The sequence below is a fragment of the Protopterus annectens genome, chromosome 3.part1 (genome assembly GCF_019279795.1).
Source record: "Protopterus annectens isolate FY-2018-M chromosome 3.part1, PAN1.0, whole genome shotgun sequence".
In the NCBI taxonomy this organism is placed as follows: domain Eukaryota; kingdom Metazoa; phylum Chordata; order Ceratodontiformes; family Protopteridae; genus Protopterus; species Protopterus annectens.
In genome coordinates this window covers 482020599-482048033 of record NC_056732.1, presented here as the reverse complement: position 1 = coordinate 482048033, position 27435 = coordinate 482020599, and the positions used below count along the sequence as shown (strand labels likewise).

The following is a 27435-nucleotide window of genomic DNA, read 5'->3' as shown; positions in this document are numbered from 1 at the left end:
GATAACCCATATGTCAGGAATACTGTAACAGTGATTTTAGTCAGGACATCTGTGATTCCACAGTCTTCTGTATATCAGCAGGCAAATTACCAGAGAAAGACTTGTAAAGGTCCATGGTCAAGTCTCCCTGGAAACGAGTGATATGAGCCACATAATTCAACATGCAAAAAGCAAACATTGCTGAAGTGCAAGTCCACCACCTGAATCTGTCCAGTGCTTTGGACTCCCTCTTAGGAAGATGAACAGAGGTGCTCTACTCACACAGCTGCTTTTTCATGGCTGTTGCAACCACTATGACAAGTATGTCAGGGCCCTTGTTCCAATAAGACCTATTCCTAGAGGATATTAGAATTTTGTCAGGTTTTCTCAGATTTGGCTCCACCATCTCAGGCTCCTTCCAAGCTCACTGAGGGACCAGGTCAATGAGCTCAACCGCAGATGGGACTACCCAGGTAGTAGATGAGATAGCCCCACAAACCTTGATTAATACTGACTCCTCCTGGGAAGGAGCTTTGGTGGATCAACTCTCCCTCCTCATGTTATTTCATCAATTCAAATATGTTTCTGAAGGACAGATGTCTTCTATGGAAGTCAATATTCTTCAGTGAGTGGAGTCTAAATATCTCCTTTTGCAAGTCCATTTCCTATGCCTTTATCCAGAGGGAAGCTAAAGAGATGGCTCAGAACCAGAAGGGGAATTTGCCAAGTGAGATTCCTTGAGACTTACTGAGGTTAGCTGTCCATCTTTAACAGGATGACTGGAAGGAAGAGGAGCTACAGAATCCAGATGGGAATCAGGACAGCATAGTGTATATGACAGCCCTCCTCCCCTGACTGAGATCACTCTCTCAAAAGCCTAGAAAGCCAAAGTTGAAACTGGAGCAGAGGAAAACTATGTGCGATCTGAAAATCCCAGTGAAGGAATCTCCCTCATCCCAGTCTGAGTTGGCTCTGAAGCTGACACTAGAGCCAAGCTGTTTAGGGCCTAAGCACCCAAAGGTAGGGTTGGCTCTGAATCTTGGGAGTCTGTTCCAAGCTCTGGACCTTAGCACTGCACTCTCAACTCCATAACCCTTCACAATCCAGCACTGTCAAACTTGAAAGGGTGAGAAATACAGTCATAGTTGATTCTAAGCTCTCAGCTCTGACAATATTATCCCACAAGAACAAGGATTTCCAAGACAAAAACTTTAGGTCACACTTCGCAGCAGGTTCAAAAGGTTTTTGAGTCAAAGACTGAAGGACGAGAGTGAGGTTCCATGGTTCCACGGGCTGCCTGACAGGAGGCCTGATACAAGAGGTCCCCTTGAGGAAAGACTTGCAAAGGTAGAGGAGATAAGAGGGGTGCCATCTATGCCATTGTGGATATTAGAAATTGCCGCCAGATGTACTCGAACCATAGAGTCAGAGGCTCCATTATCAAAAAAACTTAGCCAAGTACTGAAGCACTGCAGTAAATGGAGCCAAATATGGGTCTAGCACGTTATCTTTGACCAGATGGAGAATCTTTTCTATTTATCCTGATATAGTCTTCTGGTGGATGGTTTGCGAGAGGCCAGAATGATGTCTTGAACAGGCGAGGAGAGATTAGCTTGCCTGGCAACTAGTGGAAGTGGAGAAACCAAGCTGTCAGCTTGAGACTGGACAGATTTGGGTGAATCAACCTTTGGGGGTAAGTAATCAGATCTGGTAGAGTGTCCAGAATCCAAGGCTGGCATACTAGGTGAGGCCAAAGGAAGGGGAACCAAACTTGTCAAGCCCAGAATGGGGCTATGAGGATCACCCTGCATCTCAGCCGAAGAGCTTTCTTTAGAAATTGTGGGATCAGAGGGATGGGAGGATAAGTGTAAAGAAGTCTCGTGGACCAATCATGGATCAGAGAATCCCTCAGCGACTCCCCCCTCCAGGGGAAGTGGGGCAAAATAGCTGTTGCATTTGTTGTTTGATGGGGAGGTGAAAAGATCATAGCAAGGCTGGCCCCAGTGGCTGAAGATTACGGACGCCAATTTGGGTTTGAGGGACCACTCGTGAGGCATGAGGATGCATCTGCTCAGTTTGTCCGCAATCACATTGGAGCTCCCCAGGATATGAATTGCTATCAGAAAGCAGTCGGAAGCTATTGCCCACTGCCAAATTCTCATGGCTTCTCGACATAGGGGGTAGGACTTTGTTCCTCCTTGCTTGTTGATATACCAGACCACTGACATATTGTCTGATTGAAATGCAATTGTCCCTGAAGGGAGAGCCGAATGGAAAGCCTGCAACTCTAACAGCACAGCTCTCAGTTCCAGACCACTGATATACAGGTGGGCCTCTGAGGTGGACCATGTGCCTTGGACAGTCTTTCCCTGGAAATGCCCCCCCCCCCCCACCTGATCAGGGAAGCAATTGTGGTCACAATGGATGTGGGCTGAGGAGACTGAAACGGGCAATTCCAAAGCTCTGTCTCTGCCTCATCCACCAAAGCAGGACCTATTTGCTGGAGTTGGTTATTCGAATCTGGTAACTGAGGGGGTGATAGTTTGGGAAACACTGACACAGAAGGAGCCATTGCAGAATCCGCATATGTAGCTTTGCTAGCGGCACTAATAGGATTGACACTGCCATAGAACCTAGGGCTTGAACTTCCCTTGCAGAGACTGTTTGAGAGAGTATCACCCAGAGTTGAAGCCTCAATCGATGGAGTCTGTGAACTGGGAGTGATACCAGACAGGACTGAGTACTGAACACTGCTCCAATGAACTCTATTTGTTGTGTAGGGGTAAGGTTTGATTCCTCCTAATGTATTGTTATTCCCAACAATTTTGCCAGAGAGAGAGAGAGTAAAATGCAGTGCTGTTACCAGAAGATGCTTGGTGGGAGTGGTGAGGAGCCAGTCGTCTAGATATGGAAACACCCGAAATCCTTGTAGTCTCAAGTGAGCTGTTACCACTGCCATGCATTTCATGAACACACTGGGGCTGTAGAGAGACCGAACAGCAGGGCATGGAATTAATAATGACTGGCTCCTAGCCGGAAGCGAAGCAGACTCCTGGAGCATTTGTCCATCTTGATGTGGTAATACAGGGCCTATGTTAAATGTTTGAACATCCAAAATGTCGAACATTACATGGTCGAGACCAAACGTGCAACATTTGGATGTTCGAACATAAAAAAAAAAAAAAAACACAGAAAAAAACACTAACAGTGTAGGCAGGGAGGCAAGCCCCCATGCACCCCCCACGTGTGGGGCTGCAGACCCACACACCCCCTACTTAAATATACCAACTCAGATACTGCACTTCAGTCCTGAAAAGGGAAATTCTCCCCATCTGCACCGTACGGTGCCGCTGAAAGTCTACCTTCGAGCACTCAAAATTTTGAACGTTTGGTCTCGACCATGTAACGTTCGAAATTTGAGCGCTCGAAGATTTGACAGGTACCCGTAACAAGCATCCCAGAGATCTATAGAGCACATCCAATCACTTTCTCTTAAAAAGGGGAGAATGGACTGAACCGTGACCATCCGGAATTTGATTTGGGTGACAGACTTGCTTAAGCTGCTGAGATCCAAAATGGGTCTCCAGTCCCGTGTCTTTTTTGGCACCAAAAAGAATCTAGAGTAAAATCCGGATCTGCGCTGGTCTGGTGGGACTGGTTGGATGACTTTTTTTGAGACAGCTTTACAATCTCTGAAGCGGATTCTTCCCTTTGACTGGGTGGAATGTCAGGAAGTTTTCTTGAAAAATTTGGCTGACACGAAAAGGGAAGAGTGTAACCTTTGGTGATAATGCTCTGCACCCAACGATCAATGGTGATAGATTGCCAGGCAGCTTGGTGCAGAGAGAAACGACACCCGATTGCTTCCAGAGGTAAGCAATCGGGCTGCTCCTCAGGAGCGCTGATAAGGCTGCCCAGAGAAAGAGTCCCTACAGCCTTGGTTATAAGGACCCCCTCTGCCTCTATAGGGGTGTCTTACAGAATTGTTACCCTCTCTGCCTCTGGGTGTATCACCACGTGCGGCACGGAAAGGACCCTGAGATTTCTTATTCCACATTTTTCCACTCCTCTGATTCCTGGAGAGGGTGCGTTGAGGGTTGGGAAACTGTAGGCCTATGGCAGACAGGGTCTTTCCCTCTTGCCACACAACCATAGCATCAACTGGTAACCCTTTCAACCAATGTGGGTTCGCCTTGGGAGGGGAAAGAATGTTGTCTGGTCTCAGAGGGATCGTCTCAGTGGAATCAGGGTTCTTTGAAGCGCACTGCATGACAAGCTCGTCTGCTGGTGGGGTCACCCAAGAGGTAGAAGGCCAGGCGCAAAAAGCCTGCAGGAACACGGACTCCTCAGACGAAGGGTTGGAGGGCTTCTAGTCACCTCTCTGCTTTAACATTTCCAAGATGTCTCCGAAGGGGACATCATCAGGAGGTGACTGTGGGGACCCTTCACCATCATTGTAATCAGTGCCTCCCATTAAGGACTCCTCGGGCGAATCCATGTGCTTCCACTTGCACATCTTCTTTCAAGAGGGTTCCTCAGTGGGGGTCTCTGAGGAGGACTTGGAACAGTGGGTACCCTGAACAGGGGTGATCTCCCGCTTCTCTGCCCGGTGTCCTGGGCTGGTGGTCTGGGACAGCTGTAGCTCAGGGGGTGAAAACTGGGGTTCCGACATCAAAGGAGTGCTGCCAGAAGCAAGAGCCCTCTCCATCGCGTGGAAGGCAGGCCCGCCTGAAGAGGGATGGGAGCCTGTAACAGAGAAAGACAACCTTGGGACCGAGACCGATGAACCCCCCCGGATGGAGCCTCAAAGCAGGATCGGCATGGATGCGGCTACTGGTGCTGAGGATGGAACCAAGGAGAGAGGCAGCTCCGTACCCCGGGCCGACGCGCCCATCCCCCAAATCCCCAGATTGCTCTTCAGTTCCCGCTGAACCGGTCCTTCCTCAAGGGGGCAAATTTGGAGCCAGAGTGAAATGCACCATAGGTGCCAAGGTGATGGGTTCCAAGAATGATGTCAGAGCAGAAGGATTCGGAATCGAGATGGTCGAAGGGGGAGTGTAAGATGGAGTCCGTGGATAAGACCACCCAAATCCTGCAGGTGGATGGGTCTTAGAAAGTGAGGGAATCTCCCTGGCTAACAACAGCTGGTCTATAAGACGCACCACGTCGTGCTCCGAAAGGCTCCTGGTGGATCTAGTAGATACTCCGGACAGGGGTTCAGGACATTCGATGAAGGGGCTATACTACGGAAGGGGAGTATTGGGTCCATGGTGCAAGGTCTGCCAGTACCTTTCGAGTCCGGAAGTAAAGGGGTCAAATCCAGTGAGGTTGGTACAATGCTTGGTGCCAAAGTGGCACTCTGAGCCAAAACGGTCAGTTCCAAAATGGAAACTAACGACACAGTCGAAGGTGTGCCCTGAGCCGAAGTGGCCACAGGTGCTGAAGTTGAAATAGGCGTAGTAAGGTCTATGATCGGTGCCAGTATTGAAGGTTATGAGATGGTCAGAGCCGAAGAAGATGGAGCCAAAGAGGCAGATTTATGCTCCGAACTTTGGGACCTTTGATTTCCCAGGCTTGCTTTGATCACCCGATGGTGAAGAAGGAACAGAATGGGATCTCTCTCTTTGTCCTTAGAAGGAGGGGTTGAGGTCCTCAATCACAGAAATGGCCTCTGAAAAGGGAGACTTGAGTAACTCTTTCAGAATGAGTTTATTTTTGCGCTCATTAAGAGTGCGTTGACTGAAACTGACAAATGTCACACGGAGGCTGCACTGAAAGGTGGGACACTCCCAAACAGTAAACACAGTCATCATGAGAATCACTGTTGGGTAACTTGCCCTTACATGAAGTACAATGCTTAAAACCTGAAGTACCTTTCTTATCCGACATCTTGATAGAAAAAAACAACACAGGCCAACTGTATGTCAACTCAATTCAAAAAAGTCACAAATATAACAATACACTGGTATGCATTGAAAGGAAGGGAAACACCTGAATAAAAGTCAAAGTTAATAGGTTAAACAGGAGAGACTATACAAACTATGGTATTGAAGAAATACCAGAAGGGTAAAGGAGGAAAGGCCGTACCAGCAATGGTACTTGAAAGTTTACCAACGGTAACAATGGGTAGAGAGGAAAAACTACGTTAGACAGAAGAAAAAACACTGGCAATACTAATCACTTAATAAAATATGAAGACATCCAAAATTTTGCACATAAATATCAAAAAAGTTCCACTTAGCTGAGAGCTCAGCTGAAACATGGCTTTACGGCTACGCGGCAAACGAGATCTGAGGTAACAGGGAGAAGGGCATCCTGGGTACAGACTTAGCATGAGAGTTTTCTGGCTGGCGCAAGCTTGGTAAAAAGCCCGACTCTGTTCCGAGGGCTTGGAACCAAACCCATCAGTGATGAATGGAAAGATTAACAACATCAGATGTAAAAGCTTTGGTACCTCAGCTGGACATCAGTTGTGATAACCCATGTGTTAGGAATACTGTAACAGTGATTTTAGTCAGGACATCTGTGATTCCACAGTCTTCTGTATATCAGCAGGCAAATTACCAGAGAAAGACTTGTAAAGGTCCTCAATCAAGTTTCCCTGGAAACGAGTGATATGAGCCACATAATTCACAGCATGCAAAAAAAGCAAACATTGCTGAAGTGTAAGTCCACTTTCTGAATCTGTCCAGTGCCCTGAACTCCCACTTAGGGGGGATGAACTGAGGTGCTCTACTCACACAGCTGCTTTTTCATGGCTGCTGCAGCCACTATGGCAAGTATGTCAGGGCCCTTGCTCCAATAAGACCTATTCCTAGGGGATATTAGAATTTTGTCAGGCTTTCTCACATTTGGCTCCACCACCTCAGGCTTCTTCCAAGCCCACTGAGGGGACCAGGTCAATGAGCTCAACCGCAGATGGGACTACCCAGGTAGTAGATGAGCTAGCCCCACAAACCTTGATTAACACTTACTACTCTTGTGAAGGAGCTTTGGTGGATCAACTCTCCCTCCTCATGTTGTTTCATCAATTCAAATATGTTTCTCAAGGAGACACATCTTCTATGGAAGTCAGTATCTTCAGTGAGTGGAATCCAAATATCTCCTCTTGCAAGTCCATTTCCTATGCCTTTTATCCAGAGAGAAGCTAGAGAGAGAGCTCAGAACCAAAAGGGGAACTTGCCAAGTGAGATCCCTCGAAACTTACTGATGCTTGCTGTCCATCTCCAACAGGATGACTGAAAGAAAGAGGAGCTACAGAATCCAGATGGGAATCAGGGCAGCACAGAGTGTATATGACAGCTCTCCTCTCTTGACTTTGAGGTCACTCTCTCAAAAGCCTAGAAAGCCAACGTTGAAACTGGAGCAGAGGAAAACTATGTGCGATCTGAAACTCCCAGTGAAGGAATATCCCTCACCCCAGTCTGAGTTGGCTCTGAAGCTGACACTAGAGCCAAGCTGTTTAGGGCCGAAGCACCCAAGGGTAGGGATAACTCTGATAATCTTGGAATCTGTTCCAAGCTCTGGACTTTAGCACTGCACTCTCAACTCCAAAACCCTTCGCAATCCAGCACTGTCGAACTTTAAAGGGTCATAGCTGAACCCAAGCTCTCAGCTCTGACAATATTATCCCACAGGTATCACTTAGAGCTGTGGCATCAAATCTGACGAGAGGACTGGAGAAGGAGATACTAGCAAGGGAGTCTTTGAGGCCTCTACCAGATTCCCTGGTGGAGGAGGAATTGGGAGGACCCCCATTTAGATCTGTGTCCTACGAACCTTTTGCATTACCCTGTTGATATCAGCTTCCAAAAGACTTCTTAACACCTTTACACCTGATCCATTACTATATCCCTCTACAATAACACTACTTAGGAGCTCTCTCTGACTTGCTAAATTCAACTGCTTATGCCTATAAAACTCCAATAAGTAACCATCAAAACTGCTACCCTACCTAACTCCATCCTCAATGATCAAACTGTACACAATGCGAATGTGTAATATTTGTAAATAACTTGTACCATTGTGTCTAATATTTATTTCCATGCATTGAGACTGTATATACACTGTATATTGTGCCTTTTCTTGTATGCACTATTAACGTTATGAGTTGCTTTTCTCCCCCGGGCCTCTACTGAAAATGGGCTCACCTAGGCCCAGTAGACTTTCCCGGTTAACAAATACAATCAATCAATAAATACATAAATAATTTTTCATGACTGAGAACACCTGAATGAGGAAGCCACAGAGGGTGGCCTGGAACACAGGTGAGTCGACCTTTCTTGAATGACTGCAGAACAGGTTTGAGAACTAGTAGGCTCTGCAGAAAATCTGCATGCAGCCAAGGGTAATCTGATGCAAACTGGCTCCTTGACAATCACTGGCTCCATCTGCCTTGGTGTTTTTGGCACTGGTCCGCAAGGACCTGACAGACCCAGGGATTTTTTCTTTTAAGTCTCTTCTCCACTGCATGATCTCAGTTTCTCTTTTTCTTGTCTTCCTTTAGGACTGATTTGTTCCTATTATCGATAAGAGCCCTGGCCCCAAAACAGGACTTGCACTCCATGTCAGGATGATCTACTCCTAAACAATAGATGCACAAGGCATGTGGGGGGAGATCTTGTGGCAGCATGCAGTATACTTTTTGAAACTAGAGGCCTCGTCACTCATGGTTACATTCACAAAAATAGGATCATCACACTGAGGAAAAAAATTTTCAGAAATAACACACTTAATACACTATAATTACCTAAAGCGAAAGATAAGAAACTTTTTTTTTAATTTAGATATATCTATACAAAGATACAGTAAAGGGAGAAAAGGGGGAAGAAGGAGCGCTCAGAAAGGAACTATAAAAAAGAACTAACCCAGTACGAAAGACTAAACCAGAATAAGAGGAGATAACAGATATATCCTTAAAAGGTACTCCAAAAAGGTCAATAATGTCACTTATCTCTACAAGCAGCAAACAAAATCTGAGGTACTGTAGGGATAAGGAGAGAACTATGGGTAGGGGAAAAGACCAATAGATCCAAGAGCTTGAAAAAGTTGCTGATGTTGGATAATAACTAGTTCTGATACCCATTCATTAAAATGGATGGAAAGACCTCATCGGATCTGACAGGCATAGTCCAAACTCTCAGCATAGGATTTGGACAGACTCTTCTTCCGAGAAAAAGGGGGTTTTCTCTCTCTCTCTCTCTCTCTCTTTTTCTTAACTGCGGTAAAAGCAGGAAGGGAAGACTGAAGAGGCTGGATTGCTTTAAACAAGCCTGTGTTACCTACAATGTACGCTGTGGGCAACTTCTCTTTTCCAAAACAATGTTACACTTTTTAGCATTTGATTTATTCCCATTTCCATATACAAGATATTAACTAAGGTATACACTTTCTGAAGGGGTTTTAACAACTGAACCCACTTAGCAGAAGTCCTAATTATTATTTCTGAAATCAGAGTAGATTCCAAACAGGAAAGGACTCCGTACATACTCTTAAATCCACTTCTTACCTTAGCAATACATAAAGAGGCACATTCCACATGAACTATGTCGGTCTGGTTTTTCAGCGAAATGGCAACCATCTTCCCACATACAGATATATGGTTAAGGATGATAATTTCCTTACAGTTCCAGCAAGATATATGGTATCAGAAGCTTAGGGCAGACAAACATAAGCTGTATGAACAGCATGACTTTTGTAGACAGCTTATGTAACCCTCCTGAAGAAAAAAACAAAGTTTCAATACACATAGATCTCCCCAAATAAAGTGAAATTTTTGGGGTAAAGCTTAATGAGATTTTTAAATCATAATTAACGAGAACAACTATGACATTCTTCATAGCTTTACAAATCAGACTTGTACGACTAACTGGTCCTTTATTTCAGGGTTTGTTGTTAGGCCCCAATTGTGGACAGGCATCTCCACAGCAGTGCACAAGGACTTGGGTACTTGCCCAGTGGCTAGTCTGTCTGAAGCTGTTTAATAAGCACACAGGTATGTTATCTGAACCTAAGCAGGAAATGAGCTAGGCTTGGATAACACCTTAAGAACATGTTGTTTGGTAATGATGGTGGGGGGGGGGGTTAAGGGAATCTGGGATGGTTAGTGCTGAAATAGGTGTTTCATGGGTGAAATTTGTAGATAACTTGTTTGCTTGTATATTTCCAATCTCATCTGGGGTAGAGAGGGGATCCCATTAAGGAGAAACTCAAAGCACTGTTGAATGTTATTCCTTAGTTTTATAATGCAGCTAAAGGAGGATATATTGCCAGCTTTTGCTTCAGAAGCTAATCTCCATTTATGGGATGCTTTACTTGCAGTTTTTATTTTGGTGGTAGTTTTTTATTATTATTTTTATTTTGAGAAGTTCTCACCTTATTGTATCATTTTAGGAGTTTTTTTCTCTTATTATAATGTTTGTCTATATCAATTTGCTTTCAAATTTCTTACTGTATTTAGCTCTAGTTGGGACTAGATCTATGCATCTGTCTAAATTTGCAAACATTCCTTAGTGAAGTTGGCTGCCCTTATCTGCATCAACGGTATTGATGTCATTGGTACAATTTTGAGATTTCATCTTATAGTTGTATATGGTTCATCCTTTTGGAGTCCTCAAATGTAGAGACATTAGCTACTGGGTGGTTGAGAGTAAATGTCCTGAGTTTAAGGTCCAACTTAACCGATAAAAGGGAGACTAGGGAAGTGGAACAGTTACAGGCAATATTAGTGAGGACTGGATCCAGAACATTTTGGCCTCTAGGGGGTTCACTAGCTTCTTGGAACAAGAATTTCATATTTATCAAATCCAGAAATCTATGGGCATACTCTATATTAGAGGTATAGGTGATTCAGTCTATGGCTGGGTAGTTGCAAGTCATCAAGGATTACTGAGTTACTGATTACAGAAAATTCTTCTAAGATTCTCAGGAATCTAAATGATCATCTGGAAAACAGGAGGGTATTGTATAGTATATGCCATAGGTTGGTAGATTGTCTTGTCCTTGGTAAACTGAAATTCTAGGAGATCGATTGGTGGACATCTGGTTATCAGTCTACATGAGATATGGTCCTTAAATATGGAAACACCACCACAGTTTTCTCCAGGTATGAAGACATAGTAAACATAAAACACAGGTATGGAAGGAGTGCTTTTTTACATTTAAACTGTAGCATGCATGGATATGTTCCAGATGCAGGAACACCTCAAGACTGGGCAATTTGTTATTGAGATTCCTGACACTGAGAAGTCTAACCTAAATGTGGTCCAACATAGGATTTGAAAAATTTGCTAAGTTATGATGTCCATTAGAAGGACTATTCCTAAAAAGGTACAATGGGGGTGGCAAGGTAAAAGTACAACAATAAATATATGGCTAAATGTGAGAACTCTTACGCTGAAAACGTAAAGCAATCACAAAAAATCATTAAACTGCTTAACGACACTACTGGATATCACAAATTCAGTACCATGGTTCAGCTGCACTGAAAATATAGCACTATGTGACTGTGGTCTATCTTTCAAGCATTGATAAGAGAATCAAGGCAGCCAACAAAACTAGTACTGCAAGAGTGAGGCAGTAAATAGCTCTACTGGTGTAAATGAGTTTAAATTTGCAACAAAGGAAACCAAAAGAAGTTACTAGCTGGAGGGTCTTTAGCATTAATAAATTCTGATAATATGATTTAACTGAAGTTGTTACAGATGGAGTGGGAAGATATGTGTAAAGGAGACCGAGGGAACAATCATGAAATAGAGCGTCCCTCAGGGATTCCCCCTATGGTGGAATTAGGACAAAGTAGTTGCTGCATTTGTTGTTCAGGGGAGACATGAATAGATCACAGCAAGGCTGGCACCTTTATTTGAACAGTGTGTTCACAATCTTTTTGTTGAGGGACCATTCATGAGACAGAAGAATGCACCTGCTCAGTTGGTCTGCTATCATGTTGGACTTCCCTGGAATCTGTACTGCTAAAAGAAAGCAGCTGGAAGAGATCGCCCAATGCCACACTGCAAGAGCTTCTCGACACAATGGGTAAGATTTGGTTCCTTCCTATTTGTTGATGTAGCAGATGACTGACATGTTGTCCGACTGTACTGCAACTGTCCCCAAAGGGACAGCATTCTGAAATGTCTGCAGTGCTAACAGCAATGCTCTCGTCTCCATGACATTTATATGCAAATTGGCCTCTTCAGTGGATCAGGTGCCTTAGACAGTCTTCCCCAGGTAATACTCCCCCAACACTAACAGGGAAGAGTCTGTTTTCACAACAGCTTTGGGCTGAGAGGAAATGAACGGACGACCTCATAGAACCTGGTCTGAATGAATCCACCATTTTAGATTTCTCTTGCATACGTGAGTGATTCTTATCTTGTAAGACACTGGCTCAACCACTGAGTAGCTAACATCCATTGTAGAATTCTCATGTAAAACCTGCTGAGTGGTACTAAAGTTACTGCTGCCGCCATCGATCCCAGTGCCTGAAGGACCAGTCAGGCTTAAATTGAGGTGCTGCATATTATCTTTTTAACTTGAAATCTTATGGTCTGAACTCTCAGCAATGGTTCTTTTTGTATTGAGAATAGCTCCTATAAAGTCTGACTTGGTTCCATATGAGATTTGTCTAAATTCATGGTAATCCCCCAAAAGACAGCAAGTCTAGAGAACCTGGACTCTTGCACATGTGAGCTGATGCCTGGTCGGAGCGGTAATGAGGCAGTTTTCTAGATATGGAAACGCACTGAATCCTTGCAATCTGAGGTGAGCTGCTACTACTGCCATGCACTTGGTAAACATCCTAGGGGCTGGGGTGAGTCTAAAGGGCAGTACACTGAACTGATAATGACAGTCTCCCAGCCGGAAGCGCAAGTACTTTCTGGACCGCCTGTTCATCTTTATGTGATAGCATGTGTCCTGCAGGTCTCGTCCATGGCTGAAATGGGAGAATGGACTTAACTGTGACCATCCAAAGAACTGTCTTGTTTAGCTTGGAGAAATCCAGGATTGGTCTCCAGTCCCTCATTTTCTTTGGCACTAAAACGAACCTTGAGTAAGTTACGGATTCCATCTAGTCTGGTGGGACCTCCTGGATGACTTTTAGCAGCTTTTGTACTTGAATTGCCACTCATTCCCTCTGACTGGGTGGATCATCAGGGATTTTCCTTGGGACTGGGGGGGGGGGGGGGGACTAAGGTACAAGATATCCTCTGGAAATGATCCTCTGCACCCAAGTATCTTTTATTATATCTAGCCAGGTACAGTGGTGTAGGGATAAACATCCCACGACTGTCTCCAGAGGTGGACAATCAGGCCTCCAATTCAGGAGCGGTGGTCAGGTTTGTCAAAGAAAGATACTCTGGAACCCTGGTTCTGCAGGCCTCTTCTGCCATGGGGGTGTCTTTGTCCATTTGAGTTCCCTCCTCTGGGGGAACCTTCTCCACTTGTGTCTTGAAAAGAACCCAAAAACTTCATGAACAACACTGTTCAACTGCCTTGTTAATACCTGGAAAAGGTTCTTTGAGGAGTCAGACATACGCCCATGGCAGACGGGGCCTGTACATCCTTTTCACATCAGGACAGAGCACCTTTTACCTTGGGGCCAAATAAAGATATTCCATTAAAGACAGCACTGACAAAGGAAGATTTGAAAATCTCTGCAAACTCACAGAGGTGCATCCAGGTGTCTCCCCTTATGGAAGCACCTGAACCCGCTGTCCTTGAGGTTCCTTCCACTACATGCGAAATCAACCTCATGGATGAATTGGATAGGGTCGTCAGTTGAGAAGTAAAAGATGCCTGAACTTCATCAGAAACAGCACCTGAGAGGGTATTTGATAATGCCTTGGTCAAATCCCTCTGAAGCCTAGTAAAAATGTGCCATATAATTCAGAGACCTCAAAGAGAAGGTCGCCAAAGCATAGACATTCTTCCCAAATCTGTGCATCACCCACAACTTCCTGTTGGGGGGGGGGGGTGAACAGTGGAACTTTCCTCAGCTATTTCCTTCTTGGTGGCCACCATAATGACCACAGCACCAACAGGAACTCCCTTCCCCCAAAACCGTCTATCTGCTGGTGGTGCCACTATCCTATCTGGTCTGCGAGGAATGGGTTCTATAGTGTCAGGGTCCTTCCACGCCTGCCGTGAGATGAAATCAATGAGGTCATTGATGGGCTGAGTCACCCAGGAGGTAGAGTGTCCAGTACCAAAAGACTCCAGAACAGATTCCTCAGACATAGGGTTGCTGTACGTCCCAAACCCCTCACTGCTTAAGAATTTCTAGGGTCTCTCCAAAGGAGACATCTTCAGGAGGAGATCATGGGGACCCTTAATCATCATTAAAATCTGTGTCATCAGTGATGGACTCCTCTGGGGAGTCTAAGTATTTCCTCTTACATGTCCTCTTCTTAGGGATCTTCTCAGTGGGGTGGCTCTGGGGAGGTATCAGAAGAAAAAATACAATTCTCTGAGTGGGAACCTGGGGTTTTGGTACTAGCTGTTCTTGCGGAAGGAGATGGTGATGTTCTGAGTGCTGAGCCATCATGGCAGGGGTTTTAGGATCTGAAGGGGGAAGAGACATCTGAACTGTTGAGGCAGAAAATACTCTCTTCACAGCCATGAAGGCAGAGTAGCTCGGAGAAAGACAGAGACGGTTTGATCCCAGAAGACAAGCTTCTGAATCGTAGGCCTCTCCTGCACTGAGGGCAAAACCTCAGAGGTGGAAGTCCGAGCCGAGCTATCCAGTGCCGAGGCTCCAAAAGCTTCTGAGTGGAATGTAACACCTTGGATTCGACAGGTAGGCTGATGGAATCTGAGCTTTCAGAGTACATCTCAGATCCGAGGATAAAGTTATCCTTGGATCTGAGCCAGATGAATCCAGACGACTTAGATCCAAAAACTCTGCAGCTACAGAAGTCAGAGGAGGAATATGTAATGAGGGAGTAGCAGATATACCAATCTCCTGACCTAGAAGGCTGGGAGCCGAAGGAGCACCAATTTGGCTCTTTGCCAAGAGAATCTTCTTCACCAGTCTCTCCACATCTTTTTCTGTGAGGCTCCTGGAAGAGTAAGTGCAGTAAATGGACAGCAACCTGGGTTTTTCCAAGAACAGGGAAGGTACCCTGTCAAGAACCGGATGCAGAGATAGAGAGTACCTTGTCCTGGGTAGTAATCTGGCAGAGTGCCCTGAATCAGATAAAGTTGGATCCGAGAGCTTTGACTCCATCAGATCCAACTTAGGTGTCATCGAATCCAATAATGTTTCTTTGACAATGTCATGGATTTTAGACTTTTTAGGGTCCGGGGTCGATACCAGATCCTTATGAGACCTCTTCCATGAGGAATATGAAACTGAAGAGGAGGAAGATGACTTCAGAGAAGAGGATTTTTTGATTTTTGTACTTTTTGACTTAGTGAAGGAAGAACCCTCCGATATAGCCTCTCCAAAAGATGAAGGAAAAATATTTTTTCTGCTCTACTAAAGCACAAGGGTTAAAACAGTGACCTATTGAGCAATCTTCTTGCAAATGGAGAGGATCTAAACAACAAATGCATAATGTATAGGCATCAGATAGTGGCAGTTTGTGCCCACACTTCATACATTTAAATCCTGCTGGTTCATCTGTCATTGTTAACAATGCAATGAAATAGGACAGATAAAAAAAATTCTTAAGGGGGGGAGAGGAAAGAGAGGGATGGAAATACCAACAATGGTAAAACTAGAAACTATGGCAGTGTCACAGGGGGAAGAAAGATACTAACGAAAGTATCTAAGAGGTACAGAAAAATGTACTAAAGATAGGAGAAAATATAAGAAATTACAAGAAACTACAATAAATTTATAGACGAAGGTAAGGGAAAAAGATATAAAGATTTTTTAAACAAAATATGAAACTATGATATATGTTCGAGAGTGATATAAGACTACATCTTTTACTTGAAGCGGCAAACAAGATCTGAGGTAAATGGAGTTGGTGCATTATGGGTAAGGGAGAAACTCAAGCATTTTTGGTTGCCACGAGCTTTAGCAACGGCCGTGTCGGATCCGAGGGATTGGATCCAAACCCATCAGTTGAGGACAGAATGAAAACTGACATCAGATCATATATTAAACAACAATTAAACATTACAAGCTCAGCTGTTTCACTCCATTCAGAGATAATGTGAGTATCTGAATTCAATGTTTCTGACTCAATCAGTTATTTATTTTATTTTACATTTGTTTACGGGGAAAGTCTGACTGGACACATGTCCTTTTTCACCAGAGGCCCGGGGAGAAAAGCTCCACATAAAATAAAAAAATACAGCATGAATTACAGGGCAATTATAAAACACACAGTAGTTATAGTTGTAAAGCATCAGCAATGTACATTCTGGTAAAGAAATAAAAATACAACTGGATAATCACAGTAAAGTTCTCTTAATATAAAATATAGAGAGCAATTGTAGGACAATTATAAAATACCGGGTATGTACAGTTGAAAGCATCAGCAGAGTATGGTCTGGTAAAAATGCATTACGATAATCACAGCTACAATACAGTTGGTATATCAGCCGGGGGTGGAGCACTGAGAGAGTGACTTGCTGAGGAGGTGTTTTTTTAGGCTAGTTTTGAATAGTGGTAAGGATTGGATAGAGGTAATGTTTACAGGCAGTTCACTCCAGATTTTACCTATGTAGTTTGCAATTAGGGAATCCCCCGCTTGGTTTTTGGACAAGTAGGTTTTTATTTGTTTGTTAGAGGAACAGAGTGGTCTGCTGGTAACATATGGTTTAAGAAGAGTTTTTAAGGCTGGTATTTTTTGGGGGTCTGACCAGATTTTGTGGGCCATTGTTAGTTGTGTATAGTGTAGGAGTCGGGGGAGCTCTAACCAGTTAACTTGTTTTAGTGCAAGGCAGTGGTGAGATCTAGCTGGTGAGTTTGTGGCATACCTTACAATTTTATTGTAGCAGGATTCAAGTTTATGCAATTCAGATTTGTTAAGATTAGTAAGGATGGGGGCACTGTACAACAGGGTGGAGACTAGGTGTACTTGGTGAATGGCTACTTTGGTATTTTTGTTAAAGTAGTGTTTATTCCTGTATATTGTACAGAGTATTTTATGTACCCTTTTCACTGTTTGGGAAATGTGAATATCAAATTTAAGTTTGCAGTCTATTTCTACTCCTAAAAGTTTAGTGTGAGGAGATGGGCTGATGATGGTATTGTTAGTTGAGGCAATGAAGAAGGTGTTAGGGGGAGGAGCAGCTTTATTAGGTAGGAAATTCATTAGTTTGTTTAAGATTAGGTTAGCATTTGTAAGCCACGACTCAACTTTGTTAAAGGCTAAGTTTTAGTCTGAAATTCCAGCAGAGAGGGTGCAGAACAGATCACTGTAGAATCATCTGCATATTGGATGAGAGATGCATAAGTGGTTGCCAGAGGTTGTTAGTAAAATATAGAGAATAGAAGTGTGCCTATGATAGAACCCTGGGGAACTCCAATGGGGACTGGTAGTAGGGGAGAAAGAGTTTGTTGCCAGGAGACTGCTTGCTGCCACCCTGTGAGATAATCTTGGAACCATGCAAGTGTGGAGTTACAGAAATGTAAGTCAGTGAGGGTATTAATTAGTTTAGTATGAGAGACCATGTCAAAGGCTTTTGACAAGACTAGGAAAATAGAAGAGACAGTTATTATTACTTCTGTGGAAGTTGACAGTGTTAGTGAAAGACATTACTGCGGTGGTTGTGTTATCGTATGGTCTGAAACCATGTTGGGTATTTGTTAGAAGATTGTTAGTGAGTAGGTAGTTAGCAACCTGCTTATAAATTATTCTTTCAAGAATTTTAGGTAGTGGAGACAATATTGCAATAGGTCTGTAGTTATTTAGCTACGTTGATGGGCCACCTTTATGTAGTGGAATGATATAAAGAGGTTTTCCAGATGGGAGGGACCTGGTGTTCAGCTATGGATCTGTTGATTAGTAGTGAGACAGGGTATGCTATACCTTCTGGTGTTAACTAAGTATTTGGCATGTAGACAGTCAACAGCCAGTCTGGTGGGTTTTAATTTTTTCAGTAGTTTTTTGATAGTGTTAGTTTACACTGGTTGGAGAAAGAATACTGGTGAGTTATTTTTTTGTGAGGATAGAGGGTTTGGTTGTTGAAGGAGTTTGATTTCTGAATAGTTCTAGGATGGTTTCTGTAAAATATTTTTTAAACTGAGTAGCAAAATTGTCCGAGTTGTTGGTAGTGGTGGGAGGGTGTGTTCCTGTTTTACCTGGTAGAAGAATGTTGTTTATAGTGGACCAGAATTTTTGTGGATTTTTGTGGTGCCTGGACTGTATTTCAGTGTAGTAGTTAACTTTCTCTATTTTCATTTATTTCTTAGCTTTGTTTCTAAGTTCCCGGTAAGTCTGTAGTATTGTTTGCAATTTATTTGACTTTCAGGTAGTCTATGCCTTATCTCTACGTTTGAGAAGATTTAGGGTTTCTTTTTGCAGCCATGGGGCACAGTCAGATTTTACACGTATGTATCTAGTGGGCACTTGGGTGTTTAGAATGGACAGGAAGGTCGTGTTGAAGTAATTAACAGCTTCTTGAAGTTATAGGTGTCTTAATGGTGTCCAATTACAATGTTTAAGCATGTCTACAAGTTTGTTGGGGATTAAGTTCCTTATTCTTTCTTATTTGTAGTAGAATAGGTTATTTGGTCAGGTTTGCTCTTTTCCTGACCAAATAAGTGGAATAGTGATTACTGAGGGAGTCTGGGAGACAACCTGAGTAGGGGTAAAGGGCTGGTCTGTTTTTGTTAACATCCAGTCTAAAGTGGAATGTTTGTTAGAGGATTTGTTAATTCTGGTGGGTCCTTGGATGAGTTGTGAAAAGCCATGCAAGTTTATGCAATTCTTGGGATTTGGAGAACTGCTGTCTGACCAGTCTATAATGAGATCACCCATTATCAGTGTTTCCCAGAGGTAGGTTGTTGCTATACTACTGTAGGATGTTTTCTAGCTTTGGGATATTATCCCCTGGTGGCATATAGAGACCTATTATATATATGTTTTTTGGGGTTGATGTTTAACTTGACAGTTATCATCCATCTTACTTTGAAGTACCCTATACCTATGCTAGTCAGTGTGCTGTGAAACTGGCTAATAACTTGTACAACTACAAAGGCATCAATACAAAGCTATGTGCTGCCTACCTACTTGCATAGTTTACAAGGATTCAGCAAAGGGGATAGTAGAAGTCAACTTCAATATGGTATATTAACTGTTAACATTCTCTCTCTTATGTGGCATGATTTATTTGTTTGTATTTTTAACTGGGTCAAAGTACAGATATGAATGGACCTTTTTCAGGTTCAGCCCGATCTGACCTCCTCAGGGACACAGAGTTAAGCAAATGGAGTTCTGAGGGAATCAAACTCTGGACCATAGCAAAGAGCCCATTAACAGATCACAGCCTTTATCATCTGTGCCAAATGCTGGACTGTTATTATTTATAACAGTAAAAAAGTTCCAACTTCAACCAGATACCTCAGAAAAAAAATGAAATCCGTCAAAACAACAAAAACACTGAGGTAAGGCTCCAGGCTTCAAATATTTATTGTTCATAAAAACAAGACACAAGCGCTTTCACCCTGTGGGCTTCTTCAGGCGTAATAAATCAAGGTACTAGCTCCTCTATTTATACTAATTAACACATGCAGCTTAGAGCATTCTTAAAGGTGTATTCAAGGTAAAAGCTCTGTATTAAAACAATGCTAGTAAAATACAAAAGTCCAAAGTACATAAAATACAATATAAATATAAAAACATGGATGTAAGTAAAATACATGTAAACCTGTGACTAAAACATTTTATCTCCTCAGTTTATTCTCCAACTCAGTTGGAAAAACATGGAATAAACTACCCTCTGATATCACTTCTTTAACCTCTTTCCAAGTTTTCAAATATCAACTAAAAATTCATCTCAATAAACACTGGCTTTGCTCCTGCACTAATCCAGACTAATGCTAACTCTTCTCTCTACCATTACCCTTGTTAACTAAAAAAAAATTATCTTTTTGTATTATCTGGTTAACTTGCTATGATGTCATGTAACCTTTTATGCCAATTTAATTTTTTATCTCTTTATATTAACTGTTTCACTTGCTATGTTTCTTATGTAACCATTTATGCCTTTTTGTAAAAGTGTATAACTTACGGAGCTTTTCTCCCCGGGCCTCTACTGAAAACGGACATATATCCAGTTGGACTAGCCCGGTCAACAAATGTAAAATAAAATAAATAAAAATCTGCGCAGGGGTTTATTTCTTAGAGCTGGTTTTAGAGGGATATTTTCATTCAGGCCATGACCTATAGTAGCTTTAAGTCCAATGATCCATCTGGTCTCCAAATTTTCAGTTTTTATCTTATCACCTCCACGTATACTTTCAAAAACTCTACCTATAGCCCTGAAAGAAAATACATGTTGGGAATTGGTATCACTGGTATGTTTTGCTAAGGCAGTGTGAACTGCCTTTTCTTATGTGATACACATGTTCCCTGATTCTTTCTTTAAAAGTTCTGTCAGTTTTACCTACATAAAATTTGCTACAAATATTACATGTAGCGAGATATACTATATGTAAGGAATCACATCGAGCATTAATATTAAAAGTAAAAACCTCTTGTGTATCTGGATGTTGGAAGGATGTATTGGTATCTATGTACCTGCAGAAATTGCATTTACCACAAGGTCTGCTACCTTTGACTCCACTTGGACAAGTATTCTCTTTAAAATAACATAACTGTCTATTTAGGGACTTCTGATTTTTAAAAGTTAACTGCGGTTTAGCTCCAATGTATTTTTTAATCTGTGTGTCAAGACGTTAAAATATTCCAATTTCTATTAATAATGTCAGTATATTGTTGTATGTCTCTAGCATAACTAAAACATGACCTCAAGGGCTGTGAGTTTAAAGCGCATTTCTTTTTCTGATTGAAGACATTGCGTTTGGAAAAGTAAGGCTTAGCTTTACTTTGTCTCAATCTCAAGACATTGTTTAGTCCTTGGTTTATAAGGTTAGGTTCATAGCCCCTTTGTTTCAACTCAACCTGTACTTTGGTGAGTTGTAGATCAAAATCAGTGGCACTAGCATTCAATTTAGAAGCTCGAAAAAATTGGTTCTGTGCCACTTTCTTAAATATAAAATCAGGGTGCATAATGTCCCTAGATAGTAAATTATTAACATGACATTCTTTCCTGTATAACTTCACATTAAACTGACCGTCCGAGTCCTGTAATACAGTAACATCCAGAAAATGAATCTCAAAGAGTGATTTACTGTAAACCTTAAAAAACTCGTTGTGGTATTAATAAACTCTACAAAACTATCAAATTCAAGTACTGTACATTCCCAAATCAAAAAAAGGTAATCCACAAACCTACTAAAAAATCTGATCTTGTTTTTAAAATTAACATTTTCTAAGATAGCTTGTTCCCAACATAACATCGCAACATTAGCATAGCTGTTGGCGCAGGAAGTCCCCATGGCAACTCCTTGTCGTTGCCAATACAATTTATCTTGAAAAATGAAGACATTGTTTTCTAAGACCAATTTCAGTAGCATGCATGTAGATCTTATAAAACTACTATCGTGTTTACCACAGTCAGTCAACACTTTGGCAACACTGATAATACCATAGTCATTCGGTATAACCGTAAACAAGGAAACTACATCAAGTGTAGTTAGCAACATATGTTTACCCTTCATTGGGTCAATATCATGTGTGAAAACATATAAATCTTTGACAAAATGTTCAGTATCTTTTAAAATATGACAAGTTTCATCAATCAGAGGTCTTAATGTTTTCTCTAAAAAAAATGGAGATTGATTCAGTGCACCAGTTTCTCCCACCTACAATAGGTCTCATGGGAGGATTTTTTAGGTCCTTATGTATTTTGGGAAGACCTTGAATAATAGGTACAGTTGGACTAAGTATCAAAAAATAATTATACAGGTTAGTATCTACTAGACTAGACATAAACATGTCTTTTAATGTTTTATGTACTGTGCTAATCATCTTATTAACGTGTTCTGCTTATAATTTTATAAAACAAATCACTCAACAGCAGCAGCATTTTGTAACATAATCTTCCTTGTCCAAGACAACAGTGGGGCCTCCCTTATCAGCGGGTCATATTATGATCGTGGGGTTAGACTGTAGGTTTTTTATTGCTAAATATTCATCTTTCTTTAAATTATGCCACTTCTTCCTATCAACCTTATTGTTTAATTCATGAAAAACTTTGTAAGCATCATCAATACATAACTTTTCAAATACAGAAAGAACTGAATTCAACTGTGGAGTAAAGGTACTCGTTTTTTTTTAAATTTAACCTTGAATGTCAACATTATTCTCAAACATTAACTACAACATTAAATTTCTGGTGAAAAATGTAATGTCTATAATAATATCAGCTATATTAGAGTCCATAGTTGGAATAAAAGACAGTCCTTTGTTTAAAACATTATATTCAGCTTCAGACAAAATCTGTTTTGACAAGTTCAAAACTAGTTTTTCATGTTGAGGAAAGCTTTTTTTTATGTTGTAAGGACTCACCAAGCTGTCCATTTGCTTCCGTTTGTTTCTGGTTATGCTTCTCTCCTCGGCTCCGTTTATTCGGTCCTTCCTCGACCTCGACTCACAGATCTGTTTCTGGTAGGTAAAGGGAAACATAGCCCCACAGAATGTGGACTGCCTAAAAAATCAGGTGCAACAGGTGAATGTTCATCGATGGCCTCTTGTATGCTGCCATTAACTTCTCGATGCACTTGGGCTTGAGTTACCATGACTTTCTTTCTGGAAACTGCTGTATCGTTATCAGGGCGGTCGCAACCTAACTCAGCAGTTGTACAGCTCCGCCCTTTAGGATCTCCGGGCGCGTTCTCGGTCTCAGTGTTCACATGCAAAATACTAGTGCTATTGGTAGTAAAATCATTTAAAGATGTACGTTGAGTTGATTCAGACCCACGGCCATTACTGACATTATTAAAGCTGGTTGAAGGTACTATTCTCGGCCACATTAAAAACTTGACCGGCCGAGAAATCCGTTCTGTCCCTTATTAGCTTTTTAAGCTTGATCTGTGTCAGCCTACGACCATAGGCGGACACATTATCTAGTATGTCATTAAACAATTTGGTTAAAATACTAGATTCATACTTAGCACAGATGTCTAGATATTTTAATTTCACCATGGACAAGAGTTTGTTTTCTTCTTTCTCTACAGTTTCCACTAACAGTTTCAGATAACCAAAACTGGTCTGTATATTCAATTTCTGCCAAGCAGAAAGCAAAGATGGATCACAGTCTGTTTGAGCAGGCATTTTTAAAATTCTGAGACCCCTAGGGATGATGCCTTCAGAAATACATGTCTGCATATGATATTTCTCAAACTGAGTCCTAAGTCTTTTTCAATAGCAAACAACTCACTCTTCAGTGCAACAAAATCAATATTAGCAGCATCATCATTTTCTAAAGTGGTGTTTCCACTCAACAAGAGGTTATTTTGTTCGCTCACCTTCAAGATAAATTGACCCACATTATCATTTGTCCATAGGTTTTTTGAAATGGGTATATAGTCCAATTCCACATCTTCCAAGTTAGAATTAATACCTGTTGCCATAATTCTAGTTCTGCTGGAACAGTGAAGACAAATAAATAACAGTAAAAAAGTTCCAACTTCAACCAGATACCTCAGAAAAGAAATGAAATCTGTCAAAACAACAAAAACACTGAGGTAAGGCTCCAGGCTTCAAAGATTTATTATTCATAAAAACAAGACACAAGCGCTTTCACCCTGTGGGCTTCTTCAGGTGTAATAAATCAAGGTACTAGGCTCCTCTATTTATACTAATTAACACATGCAGCTTAGAGCATTCTTAAATGTATATTCAAGGTAAAAGCTCTGTATTAAAGCAATGCTAGTAAAATACAAAAGTCCAAAGTACATAAAATACAATATAAATATAAAAACATGGATGTAAGTAAAATACATGTAAACCTGTGACTAAAAACATTTTATCTGCGCAGGGGTTTATTTCTTAGATCTGGTTTTAGAGGGATATTTTCATTCAGGCCATGACCTATAGTAGCTTTAAGTCTAATGATCCATCTGGCCTCTAAATTTTCAGTTTTTATCTCATCACCTCCACGTATACTTTCAAAAACTCTACCTATAGCCCTGAAAGAAAATACAGGTTGGGAATTGGTATCACTGGTATGTTTTGCTAAGGCAGTGTGAACTTCCTTTTCTTATGTGATACACATGTTTCCTAATTCTTTCTTTAAAAGTTCTGTCAGTTTTACCTACATAAAATTTGCTACAAATATTACATGTAGCAAGATATACTATATGTAAGGAATCACATGGAGCATTAATATTAAAAGTAAAAACCTCTTGTGTATCTGGATGTTGGAAGGATGTATTGGTATCTATGTAACTGCAGAAACTGCATTTACCACAAGGTCTGCTACCTTTGACTCCACTTGGACAAGTATTCTCTTTAAAATAACATGACTGTCTATGTAGGGACTTCTGATTTTTAAAAGTAAACTGTGGTTTAGCTCCAATGTATTTTTTAATCTGTGTGTCAGACGTTAAATTTTCCAATTTCTATTAATGTCAGTATATTGTTGCATGTCTCTAGCATAACTAAAACATAACCTCAAGGGCTGTGAGTTTAAAGTGCATCTATTTTTCTGAGTGATGACATTGCGTTTAGAAAAGTAAGGCTTAGCTTTACTTTGTCTCAATCTCAAGACATTGTTTAGTCCTTGGTTTATAAGGTTAGGTTCATAGCCCCTTTGTTTCAACTCAACCTGTACTTTGGTGAGTTGCAGATCAAAATCAGTGGCACTAGCATTCAATCTAGAAGCTCGAAAGAACTGGTTCTGTGCCACATTCTTAAATATAAAATCAGGGTGCATACTGTCCCTATATAGTAAATTATTAACATGACATTCTTTCCTGTATAACTTCACATTAAACTGATCGTCCGAGTCCTGTAATACAGTAACATCCAGAAAATTAATCTCAAAGAGTGATTTTTTTAGAGAAAACATTAAGACCTCTGATTGATGAAACTTGTCATATTTTAAAAGATACTGAACATTTTGTCAAATATTTATATGTTTTCACACATGATATTGAACCAATGAAGGGTAAACATATGTTGCTAGCTACACTTGATGTAGTTTCCTTGTTTACGGTTACACCGAATTACTATGGTATTAACAGTATTGCCAAAGTGTTGACTGACTGTGGCAAACATGATAGTAGTTTTATAAGATCTATATGCATGCTACTGAAATTGGTCTTCGAAAACAATGTCTTCATTTTTCAAGATAAATTTTATTGGCAACGACAAAGAGTTGCCATGGGGACTTCCTGCGCCAACAGCTACGCTAATGTTGCGATGTTATGTTGGGAACAAGCTATCTTATAAAATGTTAATTTTAAAAACAAGATCAGATTTTTTAGAATGTTTGTGGATGACCTTTTTTTGATTTGGGTAGGTACAGTACTTGAATTTGATAGTTTTGTAGAGTTTATTAATACCACAACGAGTTTAAGGTTTACAATAAATCACTCTGACTGAGATTAATTTTCTGGATGTTATGGATGATATGTTTCAAAGGCAATCACGGTTCCCGTAGAAAACTGAGAAATATAAACAAACCCTGAAACGGACTTGATAGATAACCAGAGAATGAATGAATAAATAAATAATTTTTAAACTAAATTCCATACAAAATAGTTCAAAAATCAGACCTCTGGAAATACTGTCAAACAGAATGTACCATGACTGTGTCAAATACAGGAAATAAAACTGCTCCACACACACACACAAAAAAAAAAAATATATATATATATATATATATATATATATATATATATATATATATATATATATATATATATATCTATATCTATATCTACCTGAGAACACAGATGGATCGAAATGTCGATGACGAGAACACAGACACTGGAAGACCAACAATGGAAATCACCAACAGTTCGAAATCCTGACGCTGAAAACACCAACATGCGAAACGAGCACGACTGTGTAAGTATGCGATAGTGATGGACGTTAGGGTGCGGGTAAGGTAAGTGCACGATAGTGACTGACTGTAGGGTTAGGGTGCGGGTAAGATAAGTGTGCGATAGTGACGGACTTTAGGGTTAGGGTGCAGGTAAGGTAAGAGTGCGATAGTGACGGACTGTAGGGTTAGGGTACGGGTAAGGTAAATGTGCGATAGTGACGGACCTTAGGTTTGGGGTTTGGGTTAAGGTTAGTGCATAGATAGTTGTGTATGTAAGGTTTAGTGTAGGTTTGTAAGGTTTTTGGTGTGCTTGTGCTGTGTGTGTGTTATGAGTCGGTGTTATGGTGGTCGGTAATGTGGACTGTCAGTTGTGTGTGGGTTCGGTGTTTTGGAGTCAGCATTTTGGATGTCGGGTTTGTGGTATGTCAGTGTAGTGTAGGGGATCCAAATAGATATATATATATATATATATATATATATATAAATACATACAATGTAATCTGAGGCATTAGAGCAACTCAGCTTCAGTCTAGTTATTTCTGACAAATTAAACTTCTGAGAGGGTGTAAATATTTGACTGCTCACAACTGACACCCTCTTGTACATTCAAAACACAATTTTCCTTGCAAATGAAAACATTTGTTAGGTATATTTCACTGGTTACCTGGCCACATGCCATTTTCTCTCTACCATTAAGTGGACATCTTCAATTCTTCGATTATTAGCATAATGAAGGCGTTTAGGAAGGTGCTGCTTCAAATAGGCCTTAAAGTGCTGGTCTGGCTTTTTACACTGTAACAAAATGAAAAGTATGCAATCAAAGTTTATAGGTTAAGAACAAACAAAATACTGCAGTATATGGCAAAGACTATTATATTTGTCAAAACTAAAACAGGTTGGGTTGAACATCCACTGTATATGTTAGGATTCATTTTATGTCAGAAAGCTAAAAGTGAAAATATGATGAACTCTCTGGTGGGCATATCAGATAGGGAAGGAGTCATATGACCCGTCACTGTTTAAACAAAATGGTTTTGCTAGCCAAGTAATATATTTCTGTATCACTGTCTTCTTACAGTTTTGTATTGCCATCTTGCATTATTCTGTATTACACAGCAATATTTTATTTTTATTTATTTTTTTATTTTCCCCAGGACATCATTTCATTGGCATGGCCACCAGTGCTCCACGTCTACAGAGAGTCTATCAGCTTGTCTCCTACTCCACAGACTTGCTCCAGTCCTACTGAGGCAGGTTATGTGTCCTACGGACGTTGTGAGGGCTCAGCTGCTTCCATTTGGGTGGGACTTCACCCACCTTCCTACACTGCCTCCCATGCTTCGTAGCTTAATACTTGAGGGCAACTCCCATCTTTGAACCACA

The 27435-nt window shown here is 41.1% G+C and overlaps 1 protein-coding gene across 1 annotated transcript in view; it reads right to left on the bottom strand.

Moving 5' to 3' along the window:
- ENPP2 (ectonucleotide pyrophosphatase/phosphodiesterase 2) overlaps positions 1-27435 on the bottom strand; it is a gene marked incomplete in the record, with an annotated part of 2364887 nt that overhangs the window by 1185443 nt on the left and 1152009 nt on the right. The window contains 1 exon segment of the mRNA XM_044066921.1: positions 26717-26844. Within this exon segment, the coding sequence (XP_043922856.1) occupies positions 26717-26844 (128 nt within the window).